Source organism: Loxodonta africana, chromosome 7, assembly GCF_030014295.1.
Source record: "Loxodonta africana isolate mLoxAfr1 chromosome 7, mLoxAfr1.hap2, whole genome shotgun sequence".
NCBI classification, from domain to species: Eukaryota; Metazoa; Chordata; class Mammalia; order Proboscidea; family Elephantidae; genus Loxodonta; species Loxodonta africana.
In genome coordinates this window covers 8,487,457-8,510,984 of record NC_087348.1, presented here as the reverse complement: position 1 = coordinate 8,510,984, position 23,528 = coordinate 8,487,457, and the positions used below count along the sequence as shown (strand labels likewise).

Genomic DNA, 23,528 nt, shown 5'->3' with positions numbered 1-23,528 from the left:
TGGCCCCAGTGGCCCCCACCTCCTCTGAGGATCAGCCCGGGGAGGCAGGAGCTCTGAGGATGGCAGGAGCAGAGGGCTCAACCTCAGCAGGAAAGCATCCCTGGAGCTGGGACAGCCTGTGCTCTCGTTCTCTTCGCTCTCCGCTCTGGCAGAGGCCTCCCCTGGCAGGGTTGCTCGGGTCTGTAACCCTGTCGACACCAATTGGGCCAGGCCAGGCCCAGCCGGGCCCCTCGGGGCCTCTGGGGTCCACTCTGTCTGCCCGAGGGCCCAGTGGGCCAAGATAGGCTGCGAAAGTCACCCCTCCTGCCCCCTACCCTTGACCTACACCCTGCTAAAGACACCCAACTGTTGAGGCCTGGAAGGCGTGGGGTCAGGGGCCCAGGGCCCTGGGTGGGGTGGATGGGAGGAGCCGATTGTCTCATCCTGGGGCTCAGCTCTGTGTCCGGAGGAGCCCTTCCCAGAATCTGGGCCCAACAGGCACCCCTTCGGGCCTTGCCACCCCCTTAGGAAGCCCCCCTTCCAGACTAAAGGCTTGCTCTGGACCCAGGACCCTCTGGTCCAAAGCCCCCCCGGGCTTCCAAAGCCCAGGCCCCTGAGCCAATACCCCCTCCTAGACCCTCCCCAGGCGCTTCCATGAATCACTCCAGCTGGAATCTGATGAGCTCAGGCCTCCCCACCCAGCTCTGCCTGCCTCTGCCTCCTGCCTGGCCAGTAGGGTCACCACCTCCCTTGTGGGGGTCTGCTCAGCAACTCACAGCCCCCACCAGAGTCCGTGGGGTGGGTGGATGAGTATGGGTGTGTAGGCCAGGGCTAGCCATGAAATTAGTCAGGAGAAGGCCTTGGACCTCTTCTCTGAACTAAAAAATACAAAAAGTATGTGTTTGTATGTCTCTGTGTTTATGTGTATGTCTGCCTCTGTGTGTGATTGTGTGCCTCTGAGTTTGTGTGTTTGTGTCTGTCCGTCTGTCCATGTGTGTCTCCATCTCTCAGTTTATGTCTGTATGTGTGTCTTTGTCTCCATGTCTGTGTGTGTCTCTGAGTTTGTCTGTGTGTGTGCGTGTTGGAGCTCCCCATGGTTGGGCAGAGTGGGTGGAGGAAGCCTGTGGCTGCTTCTTGGGAGAGTGTATGTCACTGTGTCTGCCTGTGGCAGCAGGTATAGGTGCGAGCATGTCAGGGAGTTTCTGTGTAGCAGGTCACCACATGTCTCTGTGTCAGCATGTCTCTGGGTGTGTGGCAGACTGTCCCGTGTGTGTCATCAGCATGTCACCATGTGTATTTCTGTGTCAACCTGTCACTGAGTATGTGTTGGAAAGTCGCACTGAACCAGAGAGGGAGGGTGCCGAGGCAGTATCTGGGGGTCTGCATACCTGGGATGTCTGAGCGGGTGTTTGGCCGGTGTCAGGGTGTGGCCCAGAGGGGGAGAGTCAGTGTCCCTCCCCACAGGGGATGAGCGGCTAGCGGTGTCAGGGTGTGCCTACCACTGTGGGCGTTCCTAGGAACATGGGGCTGCCGGGGGCTCTTGTATGTGACTGTGGCAGTGTATCATACACTGTGAATGTGGGCCAGGGTGTGTGATCATGACTGTGTGTCAAACTGTGGAAGTGGACTTGGGCTACCAGGCCATGGTGGGGTGGGTCAGGGTGTTGCACCATATGTGGCCAGTGGAGGGCGTAGGTGAATGTGAGCAACCACACAGTCACTCTTTATCTGTGACCACAAGAGGGTCCACAAGTGTCCTGATGCCCCTGAGTCCCCTCAGTGTGGGTCTCAGTGACTGCCTTCTTCCCCACCTCCCCCAGGGTTCCCTCAGGCCACCCTTAGGCCCCCAGAGCAGGACTGGAACTCCTGCCTCTGGGCCTGCCTGGGGGTCAGACCTGGGGTGGGCAGCTCCTCCCTCATTTGCAGGACCCCATTCATAGGATGGGAACCCTGGTGGCATAGTGGTTAAGAGCAACAGCTGCTAACCAGGAGGTCGGCAGTTCAAATCCACCAGGCACTCCTTGGAAACGCTAAGGCGCAGCTCTATTCTGTCCTGTAGGGTCGCTATATGTCACAAGGGACTCGACGGCAACGGGTTTGGTTTTTGTTTTCACAGGACGTCCCCGGGACCTCGCTGCAGGACTGCTTCCTTCCCTGAAACAGGCTGGGCACAGGCCCACTGAGTCCCCTGGGTTCCCTGGGTGGCCTCGGTGGAGAAGGGGATCCAGCGTATGGCTGGGAATGGGACGTGCCCGCCCCCTGGTGGCAGCGATGGAGGATGCGCCGCCTGTCCTCAGCAACTGCAGGAAACGTTCTGGCTGAGTCTTCCCCCATCGATCAGTCCGCATAGATTTACTTAGTGCCATTTCCTGGCCAGGCATTGTTCTAGGCCCCGAGAGTTAGATGGGAACAAAGCCGACTTGGCGCTGGCACTCTAGTGGGGGAGATGACAAGAAACAAACACAGGCTCCGGTGACTTTAGGTGATGAGTGCACCGCGTCCAAGTGAGAAAATGATTGTGCTGCTCCTCGGGGTTCGTCATGCCGGACATGGCAGCTCACCTTTCAGAGCTTGGGCTCCCTCTTCCATAAGGACAAAGGTGGGGGTGGTGGTAGGGGAGGCAGAGTCCCGAGCACACCATACCCCTACCAGCTGTCATGGAGTCGATTCTGACTCACGGTGGCCCCAGTGTGTCAGAGCAGAACTTCTCCATAGGAATGGCTGATTTTTGGAAAGTAGATTGTCAAGTCTTCCTTCCACGGCACCTCTGGGTGGACTTGAACCACCAACATTTCAGTTATCAGCCAAATGCATTAGCTGTTGTTACCACCCAGGGACTCCACAAGTAAGCTCTCTGTTATTGCTCGGATCACTGCAGGAGTGGAGAGATTTGACCTCTTTCCACCTGGGTGGGGCCGTGGCTGCTTGGTGCTTGGTCCACTCAGACACACTCTGGATGATTGCTGAGTGGATAAGTGAATGAATCCTCCTGTCTTGGAGGTTTGTGGAATCTGGAGTCCACAGGGCATAGTGTTCAAGCCCTTTTCCCTTAAGCCACTGTCCGTGAGCAAACCTCAGTTTCCTCATCTGTAGAATGGGGATAATGAGACCACTCTTAGACTGGCCTATCATTGCCTGCCCTATCTGGAACCCCAGCGCCTGTATCACGACCCTGGTCGTGCTCATTTACTGGCCCTGGACCCCTGACCAATCAGGCCCTTTTGAGAAGATAAACCAGAAGACCCAGGCAGCAGGCAGGGCCAGACAGTGCTCCCATGAGCCACTGCTGGGGACATCTGAATTCCCAGAGTCAGGGATTAGGACTCAGCAGGGGATGGGGTGGGAGAGGCTTGAGGCAGGGGCCCAGCTGCCTGGCCACTTCCCTCCCATGAGACCGGCTCCACATCCTGTCCCTCGGGTTCTCCCAGCACCCCCTGCAAACACTCCAGGTCCTTCTTCTGGTACTGAACCTGGTTCACCCTGTGTTTAGATCCCGGAGCGCAGTCCTCCCTTACGCTCCACAGGCTCCCACCTCACTGCCCCTCACTCTTAGTTATCAAACTCCAATCAGTGAACAACATTTATTGAGCGCCTATGGAGTGCTCAGCACTGAGGGCGCTGGGGGGAGGGGGGAGGAGGACATACAAAAGAGTGAAGGGAAGACTCCCTACCAGCGAGAAGCATGGAGGGGGAAGGGTAAAGGTGGGGAGGGAAAAGCCGCTGGTGCCCCCACACCTAAACTGCATTAGGGTTGTCTGAAAACCAGCGCGTCCACATCTGACATGAGGGTTGATGTCCCTTTGTGCTCAGTGCCTGAGGGAATCACCTCTGAGATTGGCTGGGGTCCTCCCCCCACCAGGGGGACAGTTCCTCCCTGTGGGGTCTGAGGGTCAGCCACCTTGGACCATGTGCTGCCCCTGGGCTGCCCTCCCCCTAGGGTCACTCTCTTAGTAGCTTCCTGGGCTATGTGCGCCCCCTCGTGGTCGATATTATTCTTTGCTCAGATTTGCCACCTTTTCTGCCCCCCACCCTTGGGGCTGCGTGGCCTTGAGGCTAATTTGCTCATGGCTTGAACTCGAGGGCCCTGGTTGGGTACAGGAACCCCTAATGGCTTGCTGGGTGACGTCTTGGGAGTCATCTTTCTTTTCTGAACCTCGGTGGGGCCAATAAGCCAGGCCCTGCCTCCCCAAAAAGCATTCGTGAGGATCAAATGAGTTAAGTGGAAAGAAAACAGCTTCCAAGCCCTCTCCCCTACTTCAGAAGCTTGTCTCCCTGTTGGCGGGTGTTACTTCCCCCTGGGGTGTCAGACTTCCCAGCTTGGGCAAAGATTGGGAAGCTGATCTCCAGAAGGATGACCTCCCAGAGACTGATGACCTCCCGTGGACTGATGGGCAAGTGTCACCCAGTGACAGCCCTGGGGCCGGAGGCAGCGTGCAGAGAAAGGATTTTGGGGAGAACAGGACTAGTGGAAGGGGTTGCTAACGCCTGCCTCCTCCTCACCTTTCTCCCTAGTCCGAGCTCAGCTTTGTGGCAATCGCACCCCTCTGACTCCCAGAAACAGGCAGGGCAGCCAGCGCACCCCCTTTCCCAGGTGAGGACACTGAGGCTTAGAAGGCTATCCCCAGGTGGCCTGGGCAGGCCTGGGCCTGGGCCCTTGCTGCCACACTGTGGCCTCCCTGAGCCTCCTGACACATGGGACGGGTCGAAGCCTTTCAGTCCTTGAAGCCTTCAGCCTGCTGGGCTGCTTGGCCAGTAGCCTGGTCCTGGGCTGTGCCCTCAGGGGCAGTGCAATGACAGCTGGGTCAGAGCTCCTCCCCCATGGCCAGAGGTTGGGCACAGGTGGCCTCCAGCTAGGGTAGAAGAAGAGGCAAGGGGCATTGGGCACTTGGTCTGGGACCCCCCCAGGACCCTCAGCTTTACTCCAGTCCCTGAGCAGGTAGGATCACAGAGGTAACACTAGGTGGTGGCAGACATGGGAGGAGCCAGTGTGGGGTGGCCGAGGAGGCTGTAGCCCTGGCTGGGAGCACTGAGGCTCTGAAAGGCCCTCCCAGCTGCTCAAAGTCCCCCACCCTATGTGCATCTCTGGTCACTCCCAGCTACTCCTCCGCCTTCTGGCTTCCCTCAGCCTCTGGCCCCTCTGACCCATCAGGGCTTCCCCTGGCCTGACCCTCCCCTCCCTCAACAGCTACCTCGGTCTCTTGCCCTCTGTCCCCAGGGCTAGCTTTGACCCCAGTATCTCCATCTCCTTGGGCTCCTTCCTCCTCCTCCCTGCTCCCTGCCTCTAGCGGCCCCCTGCCCTCCTTCTCTGTTGCAGCCCCAGGTGGGGCCTCAGGCTGCTCTGCCTGGCGGTAGACAAGGTAGATGGTTGTGGGAAGCCCGTGAGCCAGGGCTCCAGGAGGCAGGCGGTGGTAGCCCTGATCCTTGTATAGGAAGAGGCCAAAAGTGTCGGGCTGGGTCACTCGGAACTTGGTGGCACAGAGCTGGCTGAGGGTGGCAATGGAGGCCCCTGGCGGTACTGCCAGGGTCTTGGAGGTACAGCCACTACTGGGGTCCTGATAGGCTACTCGGAGGAGGTGCTGTGCAGGAGGAGAAGCAAAACAAGTCCTCAAGCCTGTCTGGTGTAAGATACCTGGCTCTAAAGGTCCCAGGTTAGGCTCTGCAAGGGCAGGGGTGGGATGGGTAGAACCTAGGCGGAGAACTGATTGTCAAAGCTTTTTGGATCCGATGAGTGCCAAGGGGGGCTCTGAGGAAGGGGGAGACGTGGTTGGGCCAGTGGGTCACAGGGCTGCAGGCTGGAAGGACAGCCCCTGGGGCTATCTTTCAAGCCTAACGATGACAGGGGACACTTAGATGGCCTCACTGTGCACCAGGCACCAGTCTAAGTACTTGGCTTACGTTAACTCAGACCCAGGAAGTATGTATTGTTAACCCATTTTACAGGGAAGAAATCTGAGACACAAAGAAGTCATGTACCTTGTTCGAGGTCTCACAACCAGGAAGTGGCAGAGCTGGGATTTGAATCCAGGAACTGGCTACAGAGTCTGGACTCTTAAACAAGGTTCCCTTGACCGGATGGAGAGGACAGGGATGGGATGTGGCTCTGAAAACACCCAGGCCTGAGCCCAGATGATGCGAGGGTGAGGGGAGCATGGGCTAGAGGCCAGGCTCTCGCCTGGTGCCTGGTGGGCTCCTGTCTGCAGGACGGGAGGGCAGAGCCTCAGCTGGGGGCTGAAGGCGAGGACTTTGGGCCTGGGCCTGAGCCTGCCATCTGTGCCTCTTTCCATCTCCAAGTCATGCCTCAGTTTTCTCATCTGTAAAATGGGGATAATAATGGCCCTACCCCAGACCCCTATCTCCACTGGCCGTGCTGCCTCCCCCGATCCTGGTGCTGCCAGGGGCTGCCTGCAGCCAGATGGATAGGCTGCCCCCACGCCAGGCTGTGAAGATTCAAGCAATGATGCCCCTGAAGCACTCAGCACAGTGGTACATCCTCTCTCTAGAAAGGGCAGCCTGCATATTTGCTCTGGACTAGCCCTTTTCCCTTGAGAAAAGGAGGGGACAGGCCTGGATGGTGCCAGAGCCCTTCCTGCCTGAACAGCGGGAGGTGGGGCCATCTGAAGGGCTCTGTTACCTGGAAGCTGTGGGTGGCCGGCAGGCGGCGCTGCTCCCAGAGGCTGAGGGAGCGCTGCAGCTCCTGGGAGGGGCTGAGGGGGAGGGAATGCGCCCGGTCCAGGCTGCTCAGCAGGGCCAGGCTGGCCGAGAGGCTGGTCAGGTAGTAGCCACCTGGGACACAAGGGAAAGAGGGCGGCTCAGTCTAGGGGTGGGTAACCTACTGTTTCTCCTCCTTCCCTGCTTAACTGGCCCAGGTAGAAGCCAAGGTTCAGGCCCCACCCAGACAGGGAGGTCCTGTGTTGGGAAGGGAGAGGGCGGGTGGGGGTAAGGAGTCCCTTACCCTCTCCAGTGAGCAGGGTGGGCTCCAGCAGCTCTGACATGTACTCGGCCTCAAGCAGCAGGTCCGGAAGGTCACATTGGGCCAGGACCAGGCTCAGCAGTGGCAGGAACTCGTCAGCACCTGTGTCCTCCCCTTTGGGAACATGGTGGGGGGTGGCTTCAGGCTCCTCTGGGGTCCCAGAGTCAGGGCCCATTGCTAGCCTTAGAAGTGACACCCCCCCATCTGCTATAAGCTCAGGGTGATCCCTATGGTTACAACGTGGAGGGGCTGGGGAGAGGGTGCTCTACTCCCTGGGCCTCAGCTTCCCCATCTGTGAGGCAGGAGGAAGGGGCGCACCCGTGTGGGTCCTCAGGGCCGTGTAGAGCAGCTTGCAGGCCTGCAGAAGCCGCTTGACCTGGGCGCTGGGTGAGTAGGCGCGGAGCAGCTGCAACAACTTCTGGCGTACCTGCTCCACCTCTATGGGGGAGGGTAGGCCCAGGCAGGTCCCAAAGGCACTGGGGCCCTGGGCCCGGGCCAGGCGGAGGCCCTCGGCCAGGCGGCCCAGGGAGCCGTCGGCAGAGAGCCTGCGCCGCAGGCGGGCGGCCAAGATGGGCCGAAGAGGCTTGAGCACGGAGCGGTGCAGTGACTTCTCCAGCACGTGCTCTGCAGAGAAGACACGCCAGGGGTCAGGGAGTCAGGACCAGGATGGGGCAGCATCTGGGGAGAAGGGCAGAACCAGGGAGGGAGAGGGATGGAAAGGAGGAGGAATCTTGGTGAGCCTGGAGAGTGGGGGAGAGGTGGGGATGGAATTCGCTAGAACGGTGGAAAGGCAAAGTGGACACGTATGGCAGAGACCAGAACCAGGAGGCAGGAGGAAATAGTGGGGAGGAGAGCCGAAGGAGGGGAGAACTGGGATTCTGGAGAGCTGGGGTGAGACTGGGCTTTCTAGTGGGGCCTCACCCAGCCTCTCGAGCGGCAGCAGCTTCTCAGGACCCAGCTCGGCGCTCAGCATGGCCCGGGCCCGGCTCAGTGCCTCTCGGACGCCCTGCAGCTCCCGGGGCTCCGGCCCAGCCCGCACCTGCGTCAGCAGGTCTTGCACCAGCTGGCCCACTGCTGTGTGGCGGTCCCGCATCAGCGACGTGGCCACCCGGCCCACCTGTCGCTCGGGCGCCAGCAGCGAGCAGAAGGCAGCACTCATGGAGCGGAGCAGGGGCCGCCGGCGACCCAGGCTGGGGGAGGTCGCTGGGCTCCCGTGGGCCCCCGGCGGTGCCTCCTCCTCCGAGCTGCTGGGGGAGCCGCAGTCCACCTCCTGGAGGGAGGGCAGCGGAGGGAGGCTGGGGCCGGTGCCCCCCGGCACACGGTAGCCCACTGAACTCTCCCTCCGAAGCAGCTGGCGTGGGGGCAGCCTGTCTGGTTGGCTGGGGGCGGCCCCTGGCAGCACCGGGACTGGGGGAGGTGGTACAGCTGGTGGAGACAGGGGGCTGGAGGTCTCTGTGGACACGCGCACTTTGAAGCTCATTTTGAATTTCTCCCGCTTGGTGGGGCCCAGGTCCCCTGGGAATAGGGGGTTGAAGAAGCACAGGGCAGCGCCAGTGCCCTGGTCCAGCTCTTGAGGGGACCGGGGCTTCAGCCGGGGTAGCACCGGGCCGTCCCCGAAGCCCTGTTGAGCTTTGGTATTGAGGGTGGAGCTCCAGAACTCTGCGGAAGAGACTCCAAGTCAAGACCCAACCGTGGGAGAGGACCGCACCGCTTCAGTGTGTCCGTAAGTGCGATAGCTGGCAGAGGCGCCCTTACCAATGCCCAGATGGGAAATGGCCTCCAGCTCCTTGTGGGTGGCTGCCTGGTGGATGGCTCTGGGGAGCTGGAGCGGGAAGAGAAGGATGTCCCTGGGGCCGGAGAGGGGAGCAGAAAGTCAGGAGTGAAGGGTTCTGGTGTCTACAGGGGCAGACCTGCAGAGCTCCTCTGACACCAGGCACCTGTGGGCAGACTCACCGGGCATGGCAGTAGGCGCAGATGAGATGGACCAGGTCTGGGAACACGAGCTCTGAGCCCTCCAAGGAGACGCCTGAGAGATGGGAAGTGAGGGAGGTGTTCTCCGGGAAACCGCCCCACCGGCTGCTCCCAGCCCCTTCCCGCCTGCCAGCCGTCTCACCCCCGGGGCGCTCCAGGATGTAGTGGCTAGAAACGAAGGACGGGCCGCTGGCCTCAGGCAGCCGTACACACAGGGCTTGGCACTGGCGCGTGTTGGACTTCCGCACGAGAAACGTCTGCGGGGGACAGGAGTTGACAGCACAGGACCTCCAGCTCGGTCCCCCGCAACCCTCGGCTGGACAGCCTCAGGGGGCGGGGCAGGGCTCACCCCCGGGGGCTCGGTCCTCAGCACGTGCAGGGCGGCCGCGGCGTTGGCCCGCAGCTGCAGCCACACTGGCCGGGTGAGCAGCAGGCGCTCCCGAAGGCTCACTGTGCGTCCGGGCCTCGGCGGTCCGCCCGTCTGTCCTCCACTGGCGGCGGGGACGTCGTAGAGCGGGTCCGGGCCTGGCCTGGGGGCGGGCACACTGAGCCGGGCGGGCGGTGGGACGCTCGCCCAGCCTGCACCCTCCCGCCCTCGGCCTGGGCTGACCCTCCTCACCCTCCCTCCACCCACCTGCGGCCCTGCCAACTTCACTAACTTTTCTCCCTCCAGGTGCGCAGGAGCTCGGCCGGCTGGGCTGGGGGCTCCGAGGGGGTCTGCCCCCGGCTCCCCAGGGGCTTCCATGGCTGGGCGCTCAGCCGGCTGCACCCGCCGGGACGCAGGAAGGGAAGCCAGCCCCCAAGGCACAGGCACTCACATTCCCGGTGGTGAGTAACACTTCCTGAAGGCGGTGCGCCCTGGCACACCCCGCCCGTTAACTCTTGTGTGTCCACTCTGTCAGGGCCGTGCCGCCTCCTCTGTTCTGGGCCCACCCTCAGGGGGCTGGGACCCCCTCCGTGCTACTGCCACTCTGAGGGCCCCAGCAGTGGGGGTGCCACCTCCTCACAGAGATTCCCGAAGCCTCGCTGGCTCCCTCAAACTACACACTTGGGCGGGAAGGGGTTAAGAGGCGCGTCTAGGTCCCTACGGGCCCCAGACAGCCCTTGAGGAACCTTTAAGTCTGTGGTCAGTTGCTCATCTTTCCCTGGCCTTGAGGTCAGACTAGTGGCAGAGTGCCCCCTACTGGTAACATGACTCACGTCTGAATCTAACCTGGGCTTTGGAATTTCAGGTTGCCATGGAGAAAGGATGCTCTGTCTCCATGGCAACTAGCCCCTTTGCTTAACTGAGGTTCTGGGGGTGGTTCTAGCACTCGGCGCTAAACAGGGGGGAGTCTGGCTGTGAGGTCGTCAGCACATGGCGCTGCTGCCGGCTGCCTCCCACGCACAGGTCCTGCCAATCTGCCAAGCGACTGGGGCAGGTGCAGACATGACCATCTCCAAGCACAGAGCACCCTGCCCCCTTCCCCACCCGAGGTCACATGCTCTGCCTGTGCCGCCATACGTTGCTCAGACTCCCGGCAGCACCAGTAGCCCAGGGCCCAGCCCCCACCTCCAGGGGGGCGGTGTATGGAAGAGCACCCTGTCCCCAGGCTGTACCCCAGGTCGGAGTGGCGGGCTCCCGTGGGCCAGGGAGAGGTGGTGTCATACCCCAGGGCCACCAAGAGAGTCTGCCTGTCTCAGGTACTCCCACAGAAGCCCCAATTCCCCCCAGGTAAATTAGACACACACAGGCCACACTAGAATCCCAGGAAAGGTTTAATTCCAGTCCCCACCATCTGGGGGGCAGACACGAAGAGACACCCTGAGAAAACCTGGGGAGCCTGGCTTCTCATCTCCACCTCCTGCCAGGACAGAGCCCCTCAAATATAATTTATGGCTCTGAATCCCTAGGCAGTGGAGCCCAGCTCAGGGCTGTTGATCAGGGCCCAAGGTCAGCAGGAAGATGCCGTTTGGCTTAAATGAGGCATCTTTTCTTTGTTGGGGAGGACGGAGGAGGGTGGTCTTTGGGAGGGGGCGGCGGGCTGGCTAGGGAGAGAGAGAGAGTCTGGTCTGTGCAGGTCAGCCCCAGGCCCACAGTGGTGGCCACCCCTGTGGAGGGCAGAGAAAGAACTGAGGCAGGTGGTGCTGGATGGGGAGCCCGGCCACAGCCCTGTAGAGCCCACGGGCCGCCAGGCAGATCTGAGGGGCCTGTCAGTCCACCTTTCTGCAGCAGGAAAACGTGAGTCTTGGGTTTGGTGCCAGCCGCTCCGAGGGACCCGTTGGCTGGGAACAGCAAGGTCAGGGTCCTGGACGGTGCACAGAAAGGGGAAAAACACTGAGGTGAGAAGAGGGGCGCCCCTCCACATGCAGGTCACCTCACCACAGCTCTCATCCCAGTACTCCAGGCCCACCAGGGCTGCTGCACCCCCCTGCCCACCGCCACCACCAGCCCCAGCTGGGTGCACTCTCCAATCTCTAGCATTCCTTAGCTCCATCAACCCAGAGTTCCCCACCGCCCACCTTGTTTCCTGCTAACAAAACTCCCACAGAACCTCCAAAGCCTAGGTGGTTCTCGTGGCCTCAGACTGTGACATGACCATGCCTCTCTCTGGCCTCTTTCCTGGATGCTGAACTGAGGGAGGTGACAGTGGGGATGGGGTGGGAGGCAGTCTGAGGATCTGAGGGTCTTACCATCTGATTTTCTCTTCTGAGGGGACACAGCTGCTCTAGCCTGGGTAGGTGAGAAGAAAAGCCTTCCTGAAAGTCTGCCCCCAGCCTGGCAAGATGCCCCCCCTAACCACCACCCGACATCAGCCCATTTGGGGATGGGGGCTGCACTGAGGCAGGTGGAGGGGGGTGGAGGCGGCAGCAAAAGACCTTTGTAAGCCAAGTTCTGATGGGGTCTGTTGTCAGAGACAGCCAGCTCTGCTGCCTTCCAACCTTCCCTCTCCCTCCCTCCCTTCCCAACCGCATCGCAACCTGGGCAAGGAAGGGGCCGGCATACTAACAGTGCTCCCTTCTAAGGCAGCCCATATCCCACAGGAATGTAGGGAAGCTGGGGTGGGGAAGGGGCAGCCCAGGGCCCACCTTTTTGATTGCTGTCCAGTCCTCCAGGATGTCGATCTCCTGAAGCATGTACACGATGTATGGGCCTGCACCCGTGTCAAGGAAGCAGGACGCCCAGTGCAGGGGCAGGTGACATGCGGCAGGCCAAGCCCACTGAGTTCAAGACCGACCCAACGGCCAGGGAGGGGGTGCAGGGACAGTGTGGGGTCAGGGGTTGAGAATCTGGGTTAGAGCTCAGGCTCCACCCCTACGAGAGCGCCTGGCTGGCTGGCAGCAAGGCAGCTCATTCCTACTTCACCAAGGACAGGGAGGGGGCAGCCCACCCCTGCAGCCCCATGGCTCACTCTCTCCTCCTCTCCTCAGGCGAGATCTGCTGTCCCAGGTGCACCCCCACCTCCAGGACTTGCTCCTTCTCCTCCCCGCTCCCGCCTTCATTACCTGTTCCCTCTCCTGGCCCTCTCCCCCATCTCAAAACAGACTCCGGCCTCTTCCATCCTGAAGACAAGTATCCTCTGCCCCCCGCCCCCCCCCCGCCCAGGACCATCCACTCTCCCTCCTGCACTCTGCACTGATGTCTCCATGCCCTCACCTCCACTCACTCAATTCCTACCTGCCTGCACCTCAGCTCCACCACAAGGTGACCTGAGGAGCTGGTTCTTCCAGGAATGCCCTGGTGGAACCTGGGAATTCAACTCGGGGGCTGGGACATACCAAGGGGATCCCCAGGGTGGTGACTCGGCCAGCCCTGGACTAGAGGGGCTCATGGCAGAGCCCAATTCTACCATATGGGATGTGGTCACCCCAGAAGGGAGGCCACAGGTGTGCAGAGAGAAAAGCCATGGCCACTAGAGTAGAACAGGAGAGGCTTCATGGAGGAGGCAACACATGAGATGAGCAATGAGAAGGTGGAGAAAGCTAGAATGAGGGGGTGGAACCCTGGGAAAGGCACAGCGGTGGGGAAGCCTGGGCCCGGCTTGGGGATGAGTGAGTGGCTGGGGAGACATCGTGGGAAACCCAGACGGGGACCAAAGGCCAACCTCACTCAGGAAGTCCTGGGGAGTCAAGACTGACGTTTCTCTTTCTCTACAGTCCACAGGGCCCAGGAGACCCCAAAATCCAAACTCACTGCTGTCAAGTCAATTCTGACTCATAGCTACCGTATACGACAGAGTAGAACTGCCCCACAGGGTTTCCAAAGAGCGCCCGGTGGATTCAAACTGCCAACCTTTTGGTTAGCAGCCACAGCTCTTAACCACTTCCCCACCACGGTTTCCCCGGGAGACCTGGGACGCCACAATAAATCTCTGACAGCTGAGTTTGCCTGGACATGATCACATGACACCAAATGACCATGAACGTGCTGGTCCTCTGTCCTCCGTGTCCCCGGGTCTGGAGCTGGCCCTGGCCGCCCCCCCCAGCTTCAGGCCCCCGTGGCTGGAAGGATACCGGAGACAAGCGGTGCCTTCTTCCTCTTGCTGGGTGGCAGGGAGTCCCAGGTCCTGGAGCTGCCTCTGGCGTGCAGTTTCTCATCCCACCACTCTGTGCCCCAGAGGCAGGGTCAGGGTGCCAGCCCTCAAGGGTGCCCCCCACCCTCACTGCCTTTGTCCTCCCCTCCCCTGGGGCAAAGAACTCTGGGCTGAGCTGGGAAGCCTGAGTTCAGGTCCGGACTGCACAGCTGTGCACCATGGGAAAGGGCACTGCACTGCTGTGAGCCCCAGGTTCTTCCTTTGTTCAGCAGATGGGGGAGGGTGATGGGGGGGATGACAGGGTGATGATAACAGCTGCTGCCTCCTGAGGACTCCACAGTAGCCTCTTGGCAGAGCAACTGACATGAAGAAGGAACATAGGTGCTGTGGACACGGAGCGGACTGTGGTGACCATATGTGGGCGTACCGGCCCGCACCTCCCGTTCTGGGGAGAGAGCAGGGACAGGAGGGCATGGGGCCCACTCTGCCCAACCCCCCACTGCATGCCTGGCCCTGGGCTGGGCCCTTCCATGCCTGCTCTCAGTCAGTCCTCTTGGCGACCTCAAGGAGCAGGGCCAATGACTGCACCCATGTGCAGTCAGGGCAGCTACGTGCAGAGGAGTGCTGGGCACTGGCAGAGCGCCTCACCCGAGCTGATGTCCAGGCTCTGGCGGTCCTCTTCCAGCCTCTGGATCCGCTCCTGCAGCTCCCCCTGCAGGGTGTCATACAGCAGCAGCTTCTCGCTCTGAAGGAGGCCGGAGCAGCTCAGTCGGGTGGGGCCCCTCAGGCCCTGCCCACACCCCTCTGCAGGTGCCCAGCCCCTCACCTCCAGGTGCTGCTTGGCTCCCTGCAGCTCACACTCATACTTATTCCTGATCACGTCCAGACAGAAGCCCTTGTAGATGCCTGTGGAAGAGGGAGAAGGGGGCCCCCCTAAGGCAGCGGTTGAGGTATCCGAGGAGGGCTGGGAGTACAGGGCAGGCAGGGATGAGGAGGGGGACACAAGGGGTGACTGGGGCCTGACCCCAGGACACGGGACAGCCCACACACCTGCCACCTGAATGCGAATCTTGAGGCTCCGTTGCAGCCCCCCCAGAGGCTCCGTGTACTCGGGGGCTCTCTCAGCTCCCACTTCCTCCAGCCGCAACCGCAGCTGGCTCAGTCGCTCCCTAAACAACCTGGGAGGTGAAAGGCAGCCCCAACTTGTCGGTCCGTTGTGCTCTTGGGCAGATACATGCAGGGCCCCAGCTCCGTGGCAGGCCCTGGTCAGGTGCTCACTCACTCTGGACCTCAGCCGCCCGTCAACACCCAGCCTACTGCCTCCTCCCCCAGGACCGTGAAGACCAGCCCTAGGTGTGCCCGCTCACTTCTCCTTCAGCTCCGAGAACTGCTTCTCCAGGTCTAGCATCTCACTGACGCACTCGCTGCGACGTCGCTCATAGTCCTCATCATCCATCTCTGGGGACAAGAGGCCAGTCAGGGCCTCTGACGAGGAGTGGGCGGGTACCACGTGTGCGTGCGCATTGGTGTGTACAAGTGTGTGTGCACATGTGTGTGTACACTCACCGGAGCTCTCCTCCTCAGACTCTGTCTGGCTGCCACTCCGTTCCTCCTCACTCTCTTCCTCCTCCCCGTTCATCTCAGCCGCTGAGTCGCCCTCTGCTTCCATCTCTTCTGTGTCCTTGCTTGGGGGCTGGACGGGCATTTGTGCTCTGGGAGAACAGGTGGAGCCATCACTCAACACTGGCCATGGTACAGAGCTGAGTGGCCGAGCAGGGAGTCGAGCCCAGCCTGACCCTCAATTAGAGGGGACAGCAGGGAGGTGACTGTCCTTGCCACCCTGACGCATGCTGGGTGAAAGGGAGCAAATGGCTCCGGGTGCACATCTCCCCCAGGAGCGTGGGAGCCATGGAAACGCTCATGCCCTCTGACCCCCTTGGCGATCCCAATCCTGGGCGAACTGGCCAAGCACCAGTTCACAGAACGGGAAAGGCCAACGACACGAGGCGTTACCACCCAAACGTCCCACCCCCAGAAAAGGCTGGGTGGGCCGTGATGGCACTATGAGAGCAGGCACAGGGAGGTGGAAAACACTGCAGGTACAACAGTAAGTGTGGCCCTGAGGATCCACAGTTGCTCTGCCTGTGACCTCCCTGTGGAAGTGGTATGAGGATGAGGTAAGTTCTTCAAGAGGCCAGGAACCAGCAGGGCTCTGCGTGAGCGCTCTTTCCCTTTCAGAAGCCCCCAAGGGCTCCCCCTGCCTATGGGACTCAGCTTAAACTTCTAGTGGAGGCTTTCAAGGCCCTTCCCAGACTGGACTAAACCACCCACCCAGCTCCTTGGCCCCAACCATGCACTGGTGAGTCCTCAAAGACACCACGTTCTCCCTCCTCCTCTGCCCATCGTGCACTCCTCTTCTCTTCCTGATAGCTTTCTACATTTCTCTGTCTTCGTGCTCTGCTCAGTTATTTCCTTCTCCTTTGCAGAGGTCTCCTCAAAGGCTGTATCTCAGCAGCCCCTTTGGTGACGCTGGGAGTTCCAGCATGTACCCCTTCTCACTCCACACTGTCTGCCTTGGTGTTTGCACCCTCTTCCATGGCCTGAACAACTCGCCCTGTGATGGTGACCAGATCTCTGTGCGGGCGATTTCACCGAGGCTTAGACCCAGGTCCCCTTCCCTCCCCCCATCCCTTCTCTCACTTCTCATTTTCTGCTTCCTCTGGGACCCCACATCATCAGTACTCCCCTCTCTTCTGTAGCTTCAACTCTCCTTGGCAGGCTCCTTCCCATGAAACCGTAGATGTGCTCAGGTGTTTTCCACCATTAAGAAAATGCGAAAACACAAACCAAACCTCACCCTATTCCGCTTTACTGCTTTCCACGCCACAGCTCCACTTTCAAGGCCTTGTATACACTTGCCCTTCCTGCTTCCTCACCTTCCATTTGCTCCCATCTGATCCTGCACCCATCACTCTCTGCTGAAACGGATCCCACTGAGTTAACCGACAACCTCCTTGTGGCTACTGCCAGTATTTTTGGGGGCCTATCTTAATTGATTTCTCAGCAACATCAGACACAGCCAAGCAGTCCTTGTATTCCCTCACTGAATATTTATTGAACACTTAATATATGCTAGGTGCTGCCAGGCACTATGGCAGGTACAGGGGAATTCCTGGGGCAGGCAGGCAGTATTTACCTCCAGGAACTTACACGTTCCTGGGAGAAGAGGCAAAGCAGCAGACCATTACCACGGTGCGAGAAGAGTTAAGCCTGGGGGCACAGGGGAGGGGCCTCTAAGACCAGGAGCTTGGGGCAGCAGTGAGGGCTGCCAGGGGAGACACAGCAGATGGATGAACTGACTAGCACAGGAGGGAACATTCCAGGTAGAGCGAGTAGCATGTGTAAGGATACAGAAATGAGAGAAGGGAGTGGGGGAGGGTTGGGGACCTGGGTCTAAGCCTCAGAGAGAAATCTGGGCCGTACAGAGATCTGGTCACTATCATAGAGTGAGTTGTTCAGGCCATGGGAGAAGGTATGGCACCAAAGCAGAAAGTGTGGAGAAGGGGTCCATGATGAAACTCCCAGGGTCACCAAAGGGCTGCTGAGGAGACTCCCGCAAAGGAGAAGGAAATTAGGGAGAGGCAGAAAAGAAAAACCCCAAAGCTATGGCCAGAGAACATTTAAGAAAAAGTGGCCAACAACAGTGTCTAATCCTGCCAAGAGAGCCCCTAAGGGGGGGATTTAACCACCCTTCCAGCAGAGAATCTCACTGCCTCCTGGGGGCTTCTACTTTTCTAAGCTCCTCTTCTAGCTTCGCTGGCCACTGCTCTGCAGCCCTTTAGATTGGTGTAGACGCCACTCCCTCCACGAAGCCTTCTTTGCATCTCCCTTCTGTTTGCTCATTTTCCTTCTGTCTCCCCAGCCACTCTGTGTGCCTCCCCAGGGCAGGGGCTACAAACACATCTTAGTCAACTAGCCCAGTACTGGCTCCCTTGATAAAGGACTGGGAAATATAAGTAAACAAAACAAACTCTTGCAGGACAAAGGTTGGTTTTTACTTCTTGGTAGCTTCAGGTCCTTGCAGTGAAATCAAACCCAAAGTGTCTGTTAACTCTGGTTGACACCTATTCAAGTTGTGGCAAATGCCTGGCCTAGGGGAGAGTTTAGTCACATTCCTCAATGATTTCACCATGGATTCGAACCTGAAAACCTTAGCAGACATGAAGGTTCATTCCTCCACTTCTCGGGTCTCCAAACCAGCCTCTCATCTTTCCCACTTCCAAGTCTCACTGCGCCACCAGGGCTCTTTCAGTTCCTGCAGTTCCCTCCATCTGCAACTCCTCTTCACCGTAAGTCTCAGCCTAAGTCCTACAGCTTCCAGAAGGCTTTCCGGATCAGAAAAAGAGGGGGTGTGTGTATGTGTGTCTCCTCCAGCTAACTCTAATTTTACTGAGCAGTAAATTAAGTCACAACTTCCTCTTCTTACCTGTGTGCAAAACGGGGATAACCGTTCCTGCTCTGACTGTTGTAAAGCTGGCAAAGGGTTAAGGGATGGAAAAGCAAACTGAGAAGTGCGGTGGGCATGCCATCTATCTTCTCCGACTCTGAACTCCAGGAAGGCAGCCTCCCTGGAAGGCGGGCCCCTCCCCACCCTGGCCCCTTTCGCCGCGCCCAGGAGGCTCGGCCTCGTCTCATCTCCGGTTGCACCGGCGCGGGCGGGAGAATCGCGGGCTCCCCCGCAGCCGGCTTCGGCCCCGCGGCCCCGCGGCCTCGCACGCGTCCAGCCCGTTAAGTCTCCGTTTCTGCCCCGAGAAGAAGGTTGGGCAGGACGCGCCCGACTAGCCCAGAGAGACCCAACCAGCGGCTGGGGGGGCGATACGCACCGCGGGGGGGGGCTCCCTGGCCTCAAGTCCGAGTCTCCCTGAGAGGCGCCCAAGGGTGCCGGTACCGGCCGCGGCGCCAGGCTCCCGGAAGCGCTGCGCAGGTCCCTCTTTTCAGGGAGGCGGGGCCTCTCCGCGCTTCCGTGTGCGTCATCTCGGGGCGCCCGCCGCAGAGCTCACAATTGGATGGCTGGGGAGAGGCATGCTGGGATACCGCGGGCCGGTCTCCATGGCAACCGGTGGAGGTTCCCATTAGGCTTCGGCCTGCGGCAAAGGCCCCCGTGGTTTCCTCGCTTCGCTGCCCACGCCCTTCGGTGCGCAGCAACCGCCCCCGGCGTCCAAGGGCTGAAACCAGGGCCCCCCTCCCTCCAGCTTCGGAGAGAAACGGAACCAGCTGTGGGTGTGAACACTCATTTATTTACACGTTGTCATCAGTAGGCAAATACCCAGCACCAGCCTATTCGAGGGTACAGATTTTTTCGGATTATCGCCATCAAGCCTTCAGACCCTTCCCTCCTTCAGAGCCCCCAAGGGTGGAGGCGCTGGAGTTGTTAAGGCTTCTGCCCAAAAGCTAAGAACCAAATTCCACACCTTCATCTGATTTCTTTCCAGAAAGCCCCAGTCATTAAGTACCCCCATGTCTCTGAACTTTCAACCCTGTCCCATTCACATTTTTTGCTTTCCTACCACTCACACACCCCCGGTTGTTAATAACAATAGTGATAACAACAATAATAATACTGTAATAATATTAATAATACTTCACATTTGTACGAAGCTTACAGAATGTTTTCACAGACAGCTCATCTGAGCCTCCCAACAGTTCTGTGAGGTAGGCATTCTCACCTCCCTTTTTACAGACAGAGTAACTGAGGCTCAGAGAGGTAAAGGGATTTGCTCAAGGCCACACAGCTAGTTAGTGGTAAAGCTAGGACTTGATCCTAGCACCCCATATTCAAGTCCAGTGTTGCAACACCACAGCTCCCTCTGCAAAGTGGAGTGACGTTTCTTACCCCAGTCAGGCCTAAGGGGCGGCCCGAGGAGTCAGGAGGCTGAAACTTCTCAGACCGGGGGAAGGAAGGGCTCAGCAGCGGCGTGGGGAGTTGGGGTACTTGGTCTTCAACTCCTGTCTGAACTGGCGGTACAGGACCTTATTGCGCTGATTTTCAGCCTCCTTTTGGGGATGGAACTTCAAAGCTTCCTTGAAGCCCTTATGAACTAAGAAACCTTCGTTCAAAACCTCGAAATTGAACCCTGCCATGTGCAGCTCACAGGCCTGTGGAGTGAGAGACAGGTCAGCAAAGTGAGAGACGTTCCTGGGGCCCAGATCGACACCCCTAAAGCCAGACTCTAGCACCCCAACCTTCTGGAAGCATCTGGATTTTCCACACCACCCAACCATTTCCTGACCTGGGATCTTACCCGGCCTCCCTGCCTCAGTTCCACGCTGGGCCACTCCTCGTATCTCCCTGACCTACTCCCCTCGCCCATCCCTTTTCCCCCCTCCTCCCCTCCACCTCCTCCGTCTCCCCCTCCCCAACCCCCCCTCCCCTGCCTTCCCCTTATGGGCACCTGGCTGATGCGATTGAAGCCGTACTGCCGAAAGCGCTCGTCAAAGGGGGGCACCTTGCCTCCAGCCACATAGAATGGCTCCCAGGGGTCCTGCCAGGGCACCACGTAGGAAGGCCTCAGCAGGCTCTCTTCTGGCAAGTTGACCCAGCGGGAGTAGTTGGTGGGCGCCTGGCAGGGCGTGCACAGCCCATAATAGAAGGGGCGCACCTCGCCCACCTGGTAGAGCTGCACCAGCTCCGTCTTACTGACCGGCATGCGGCGGGCTCGACGGATCTCGAAGGCAGGCACCACCAGCGCCGTGCCCGCCCACTGTCTGCTCTGATCCAGCAGCTCCCGTAGGCCTCTCCACAGCCCCTCGCTGGGCACCATGTCCACGTCGATCACCAGAGCGTAGTTGGCCCCCTCGCGAGCCAGATTTCTCAGCAGGTTATTGGGGTAGGAGACGTTGGTGCCCAGCGCGTAATTGATCCCGGGTTGGGCCACCCTGGCTAGCTTGTCAAAGACCTCCTGGCAGGAGCGCAGAAGGGCAAACTCCCCGGGCTCCCGGGGATCGGGCACGGCGGCCTCGTAGCGCGAGGGACACACCAGGTGCATGGCGACCCTGGAGCGCATGTCGGGGCAGTGGCTGCTCAGCGCATAAGCCAGCACCGTGGCCAGCTGCGCCTCCTCCTTGGTGGCCGCGAACACCGACACAGACATAGGGCCCTCCCAGCGCTCCAGGAGGCCGGACAGGTGCAGCAGGTTGTCCACGCTGGCGTGCGTGGCCAGGATCACATCGTTGGGATCCATGGTGGTCTTCAGCAGGCTCCTGTAGATGCGGTAGTCACCGCTGGCGTCCAGGACGCCTCCCGAAGCCAGCGCGGTGCGGAGCTGCGCCTTGACCTGGTCCACGGACCTCGGGGACGGGGGGAAGAACTCGAAATACTGGTCTTGTTCCTCCTGTCCGTGCAGCCCAGACAGCAGCGACAGGTAGAGCAGCTGCAGCATCGCCACGAGCATGAGGGCGGCCAGAAGCAGCTGGTAGAAGGCGCACCGGATGGCGTAGGGCATCTGCATGGCTCTCGGGGCTCAGAGTGCGTAGCAGGGACCACCGACCGCAGCGTCTGCCGGCCGCGGGGAGCCGGGATTTACTGCAGCGCGCCGAGCGCAGCCGAGGCGAACCGAGTCCAGCCGAGCCTGGCAGCCCCGCCCACCGCCCACAGCCGGGCCTCGGCCGCGCGCCCGCCCCGGAGACGGAGGAGGAGCCACCGCGTCCGCGCGCTTTGCGAACTGAGTCTTCCTTATCGCGGTGCCACTGCTGCCGCCCCTGCCGCTGCGGCCGCCCCATCGCCTCCCGGCCCGCCAGGGGTCCTCCGGGACACGCGCCCCCTCACTCCCCACGGTGCGCGACCCCTGAACCCAGCGCGTCCTGAAACCCCGATGCGCTCGCCCCCGAGTCAGGGAGGGGAAACCGTGGCAGAGTTCTGCAGCAGCTTGGTGAAGGATGGCCCGGATTCCCGGCTGCGGCGGGCGGAAAGGAAAAAAAAAACAACGTTTATTTCTGCCGTGTCTCCTTATCGTAGATAGCCTAAGGGGTCTACGCTGGAGAATGGGTAGAAGGGACTCGGAGAACGCGGAGAAGAAGGGTGATAAGAGAATGTGGAGAGAGCCACACTGTAGGGGACGAGGTGGCCGAGTGGTTAAGGCGATGGACTGCTAATCCATTGTGCTTTGCACGCGTGGGTTCGAATCCCATCCTCGTCGGTCGCGTTTTACGAAAGACGTGATTCTTAATTTTCTACATCTTACCAGTCTAAAGCAGGAAGTTGAAAAGAGTTGAGCTGCGCTTGATGCTACCCTGGGGCTCCCTCTCCTCTTTGTTGGCCGGCCGTGCGTCTCCCACTTCTGCTCCCGCGTCTGCCCACTCCAGGTCTCTGAACCTACTGGGAAGCGGTCAAAGGTGTGATTTTTTTTCTCTCTAGAAAGAGGTTCCAGAAGTTGGTGGCACTTAGAAGAACAGAACCAGGATTCTGGCCGATGCTAACTTGAGGCTCAGTGTGTTATCTGCAGGAATTGGAGAAGTTCCCTCCTGTCTGAAGGAGTGGAAGTTTGCTAGGAAGGATATTTGATCATTTAAATTATTACTCTATGTCGCCTACTGATTCCGCCTACTCCTCCGTCTCCTCTCCCTTCTCCCAGAAATCCTATAATAAACGTTTGTGGATTCATTGATACATGGAATCTTTAGAAGAGGAGAGGCTGTGGGGAAGGGTCTGACCTGAAAGGCCAAATCGATTATGTAAATAATTATGTACTAGACACATGGCCTTTGCGGCCCGAGCCAGGGCTCCCATATAGGACAAAGGGCTGTGAATCTTCAGAAGGTGCATTGGAACAGACGGGGGAGGGCCTGAAATATCAGTACGAGGTGTTTGCCAGCTATTCCACAGGCAGCAGGGAGTCAGTGAAGATTGTCGAGATGAGGAGTGGCCAGGAGACCTATATTCTGCAGCCCAGTGAGATAATACCTACTTGGCATCTGCTCCCTGCCAGGGGCTGTGTTAGGCACCTGAGATGGGACAGCTCCTGTCCTTGAGAGTTTTCACTGGTACCTGTGGCAAGAGAGAGGAGAAAGGTGAGCACAGATCTTGCCAGCACAGGCCTTGCACACTGGAGATTCAGGGGCTGGATGTGGTGCCCATATGGGTTTTCTTTGGCCTGATCAGTGTTTAAAAATAACAGTTTGAATCACATTAGTTGTTAACTTTCGGGAGTCAGAAGATTTCACGGAAAATGCACATTTCCAACTTCTGGATTTAAAATCCTGGAAGATCTGGCAATGCCAGGCCTGCAGTTCTGCAAGGTGACAATTGTCCAGAGCTCCACCTTTGTAAACAGTCTTTTCCTTACCAAATTCTCAAGCCTGGCACTTCCCTGTCTGCCTGGACCCTTGAGCATTTGTGTTTCATGGTAGCACTCAATACCCATTTACTGCCTTGATGGATAAGATTTTCCCAGGCATCCCCCCTCTCGATTAGCAAAGGAGCACTTAGCTGTAGGACCACCAGGGGTAGAAGACAGTTTCCCAGACACTTGACTTTCACCAAGGTGAAGGATAATGAGCTGAGGTTTCCTGAGCCGCCCCCCGCCCAAAAAAAACAAAAACCAAACACATTGCTGTTGAGTCGATTCCAACTCATAGTGAACCTATAGGACAGGGTAGAGCTGTCCCATAGGATTTCCAAGGCTGTAATCTTCACGGAAGCAGACTGCCACATCTTCCTCCCTCGGAGCAGCTGGTGGGTTCAGACTGCCAATCTTTTGATTAGCAGCTGAGGGCTTAACCACTGCACCACCAGGGCGCCTTCGTGATTTCCTGAGATCCTATTATATGCCTGCCCAGGTCAAGGGCTTTGTTGTTGTTAGGTGTCTTCGAGTCAGTCTCAACTCGTGACTTCACAGTGGACCTACCTGTCTTAGTTATCTGGTGCTGCTATAACAGAAATACCACAAATGGGTGGCTTTAAGAAACAAAAATTTATTTCTCACAGTTTAGGAGGCTAGAAGTCCAAATTCAGGGTGCCGGCTGTTGGGGAAGGCCTTCTCTCTCTGTCACCTCCGGTGGAAGGTCCTTGTCTCTTTTCAGCCTCTGCTCCACAGTTG

General features: G+C 59.2%; 3 protein-coding genes and 1 non-coding gene across 8 annotated transcripts; 1 reads left to right on the top strand and 3 right to left on the bottom strand.

Annotated features, from left to right (window-relative positions):
- Positions 1-1,651: 1,651 nt before the first annotated feature.
- On the bottom strand, positions 1,652-10,546 carry RIN1 (Ras and Rab interactor 1). 4 transcript variants are annotated; one of them, XR_010322396.1, is made up of 11 exons: positions 9,580-10,546; positions 9,270-9,450; positions 9,063-9,177; positions 8,903-8,975; positions 8,705-8,796; positions 7,871-8,608; positions 7,268-7,573; positions 6,932-7,063; positions 6,611-6,762; positions 5,953-6,290; positions 5,442-5,555 (listed from the first exon to the last, which is right to left on the bottom strand). XR_010322396.1 is itself a non-coding variant. In XM_064287749.1 (10 exons), exons 1-10 carry the CDS (start codon positions 9,663-9,665, stop codon positions 4,782-4,784), a joined length of 1,923 nt encoding a protein of 640 aa, XP_064143819.1. In that variant the 5' UTR covers positions 9,666-10,546; the 3' UTR covers positions 1,652-4,781. The 4 variants fall into 4 exon arrangements, 3 of the variants coding, with proteins under 3 accessions (XP_064143819.1, XP_064143817.1, XP_064143818.1); XM_064287749.1 differs by lacking the exons at positions 5,442-5,555; positions 5,953-6,290 and adding an exon at positions 1,652-4,829; XM_064287747.1 differs by lacking the exon at positions 5,953-6,290 and having other exon boundaries at positions 1,657-5,555.
- Positions 10,547-10,660: 114 nt separating this feature from the next.
- Positions 10,661-18,449, bottom strand: BRMS1 (BRMS1 transcriptional repressor and anoikis regulator). 2 transcript variants are annotated; one of them, XM_064287751.1, is made up of 10 exons: positions 18,318-18,449; positions 15,001-15,146; positions 14,802-14,892; positions 14,485-14,612; positions 14,261-14,340; positions 14,083-14,179; positions 13,415-13,507; positions 11,990-12,054; positions 11,594-11,633; positions 10,661-11,208 (listed from the first exon to the last, which is right to left on the bottom strand). In XM_064287751.1, exons 2-10 carry the CDS (start codon positions 15,137-15,139, stop codon positions 11,201-11,203), a joined length of 741 nt encoding a protein of 246 aa, XP_064143821.1. In that variant the 5' UTR covers positions 15,140-15,146; positions 18,318-18,449; the 3' UTR covers positions 10,661-11,200. The 2 variants fall into 2 exon arrangements, with proteins under 2 accessions (XP_064143821.1, XP_064143820.1); XM_064287750.1 differs by lacking the exon at positions 18,318-18,449 and adding an exon at positions 17,921-18,106.
- A 182-nt stretch (positions 18,450-18,631) lies between these two features.
- Positions 18,632-21,045, bottom strand: B4GAT1 (beta-1,4-glucuronyltransferase 1). The gene is made up of 2 exons (XM_003419568.3): positions 19,887-21,045; positions 18,632-19,590 (listed from the first exon to the last, which is right to left on the bottom strand). The coding sequence occupies exons 1-2, from the start codon at positions 20,940-20,942 to the stop codon at positions 19,399-19,401; spliced, it is 1,248 nt and encodes a 415-aa protein (XP_003419616.1). The 5' UTR covers positions 20,943-21,045; the 3' UTR covers positions 18,632-19,398.
- A 502-nt stretch (positions 21,046-21,547) lies between these two features.
- TRNAS-GCU (transfer RNA serine (anticodon GCU)) lies at positions 21,548-21,629 on the top strand. Its single transcript has one exon. It is a non-coding gene; the product is annotated as a tRNA-Ser (tRNA).
- The last annotated feature ends 1,899 nt before the right edge of the window (positions 21,630-23,528 follow it).

Bases quoted from the DNA above. Each gene is read 5' to 3' on its own strand.
- RIN1 (XM_064287747.1), bottom strand. From the start codon at position 9,665: ATGGAAGCCCCTGGGGAGCCGGGGGCAGACCCCCTCGGAGCCCCCAGC. The intron at 6,763-6,931 runs GTAAGGGACTCC...CTTGTGTCCCAG, and splicing joins CACCCTGCTCACTGGAGAGG to GTGGCTACTACCTGACCAGC. The intron at 5,556-6,610 runs GTAACAGAGCCC...CCTCCTGCACAG, and splicing joins CGGCCACCCACAGCTTCCAG to CACCTCCTCCGAGTAGCCTA.
- BRMS1 (XM_064287750.1), bottom strand. From the start codon at position 18,018: ATGCCCACCGCACTTCTCAGTTTGCTTTTCCATCCCTTAACCCTTTGC. The intron at 14,180-14,260 runs GTGAGGGGCTGG...GGCCTCCTTCAG, and splicing joins GAGCCAAGCAGCACCTGGAG to AGCGAGAAGCTGCTGCTGTA. The intron at 13,508-14,082 runs GTGAGGCGCTCT...TCTGGGGCACAG, and splicing joins GAGCCTGGACATCAGCTCGG to AGTGGTGGGATGAGAAACTG.
- B4GAT1 (XM_003419568.3), bottom strand. From the start codon at position 20,942: ATGCAGATGCCCTACGCCATCCGGTGCGCCTTCTACCAGCTGCTTCTG. The intron at 19,591-19,886 runs GTGCCCATAAGG...CTCACTCCACAG, and splicing joins GCTTCAATCGCATCAGCCAG to GCCTGTGAGCTGCACATGGC.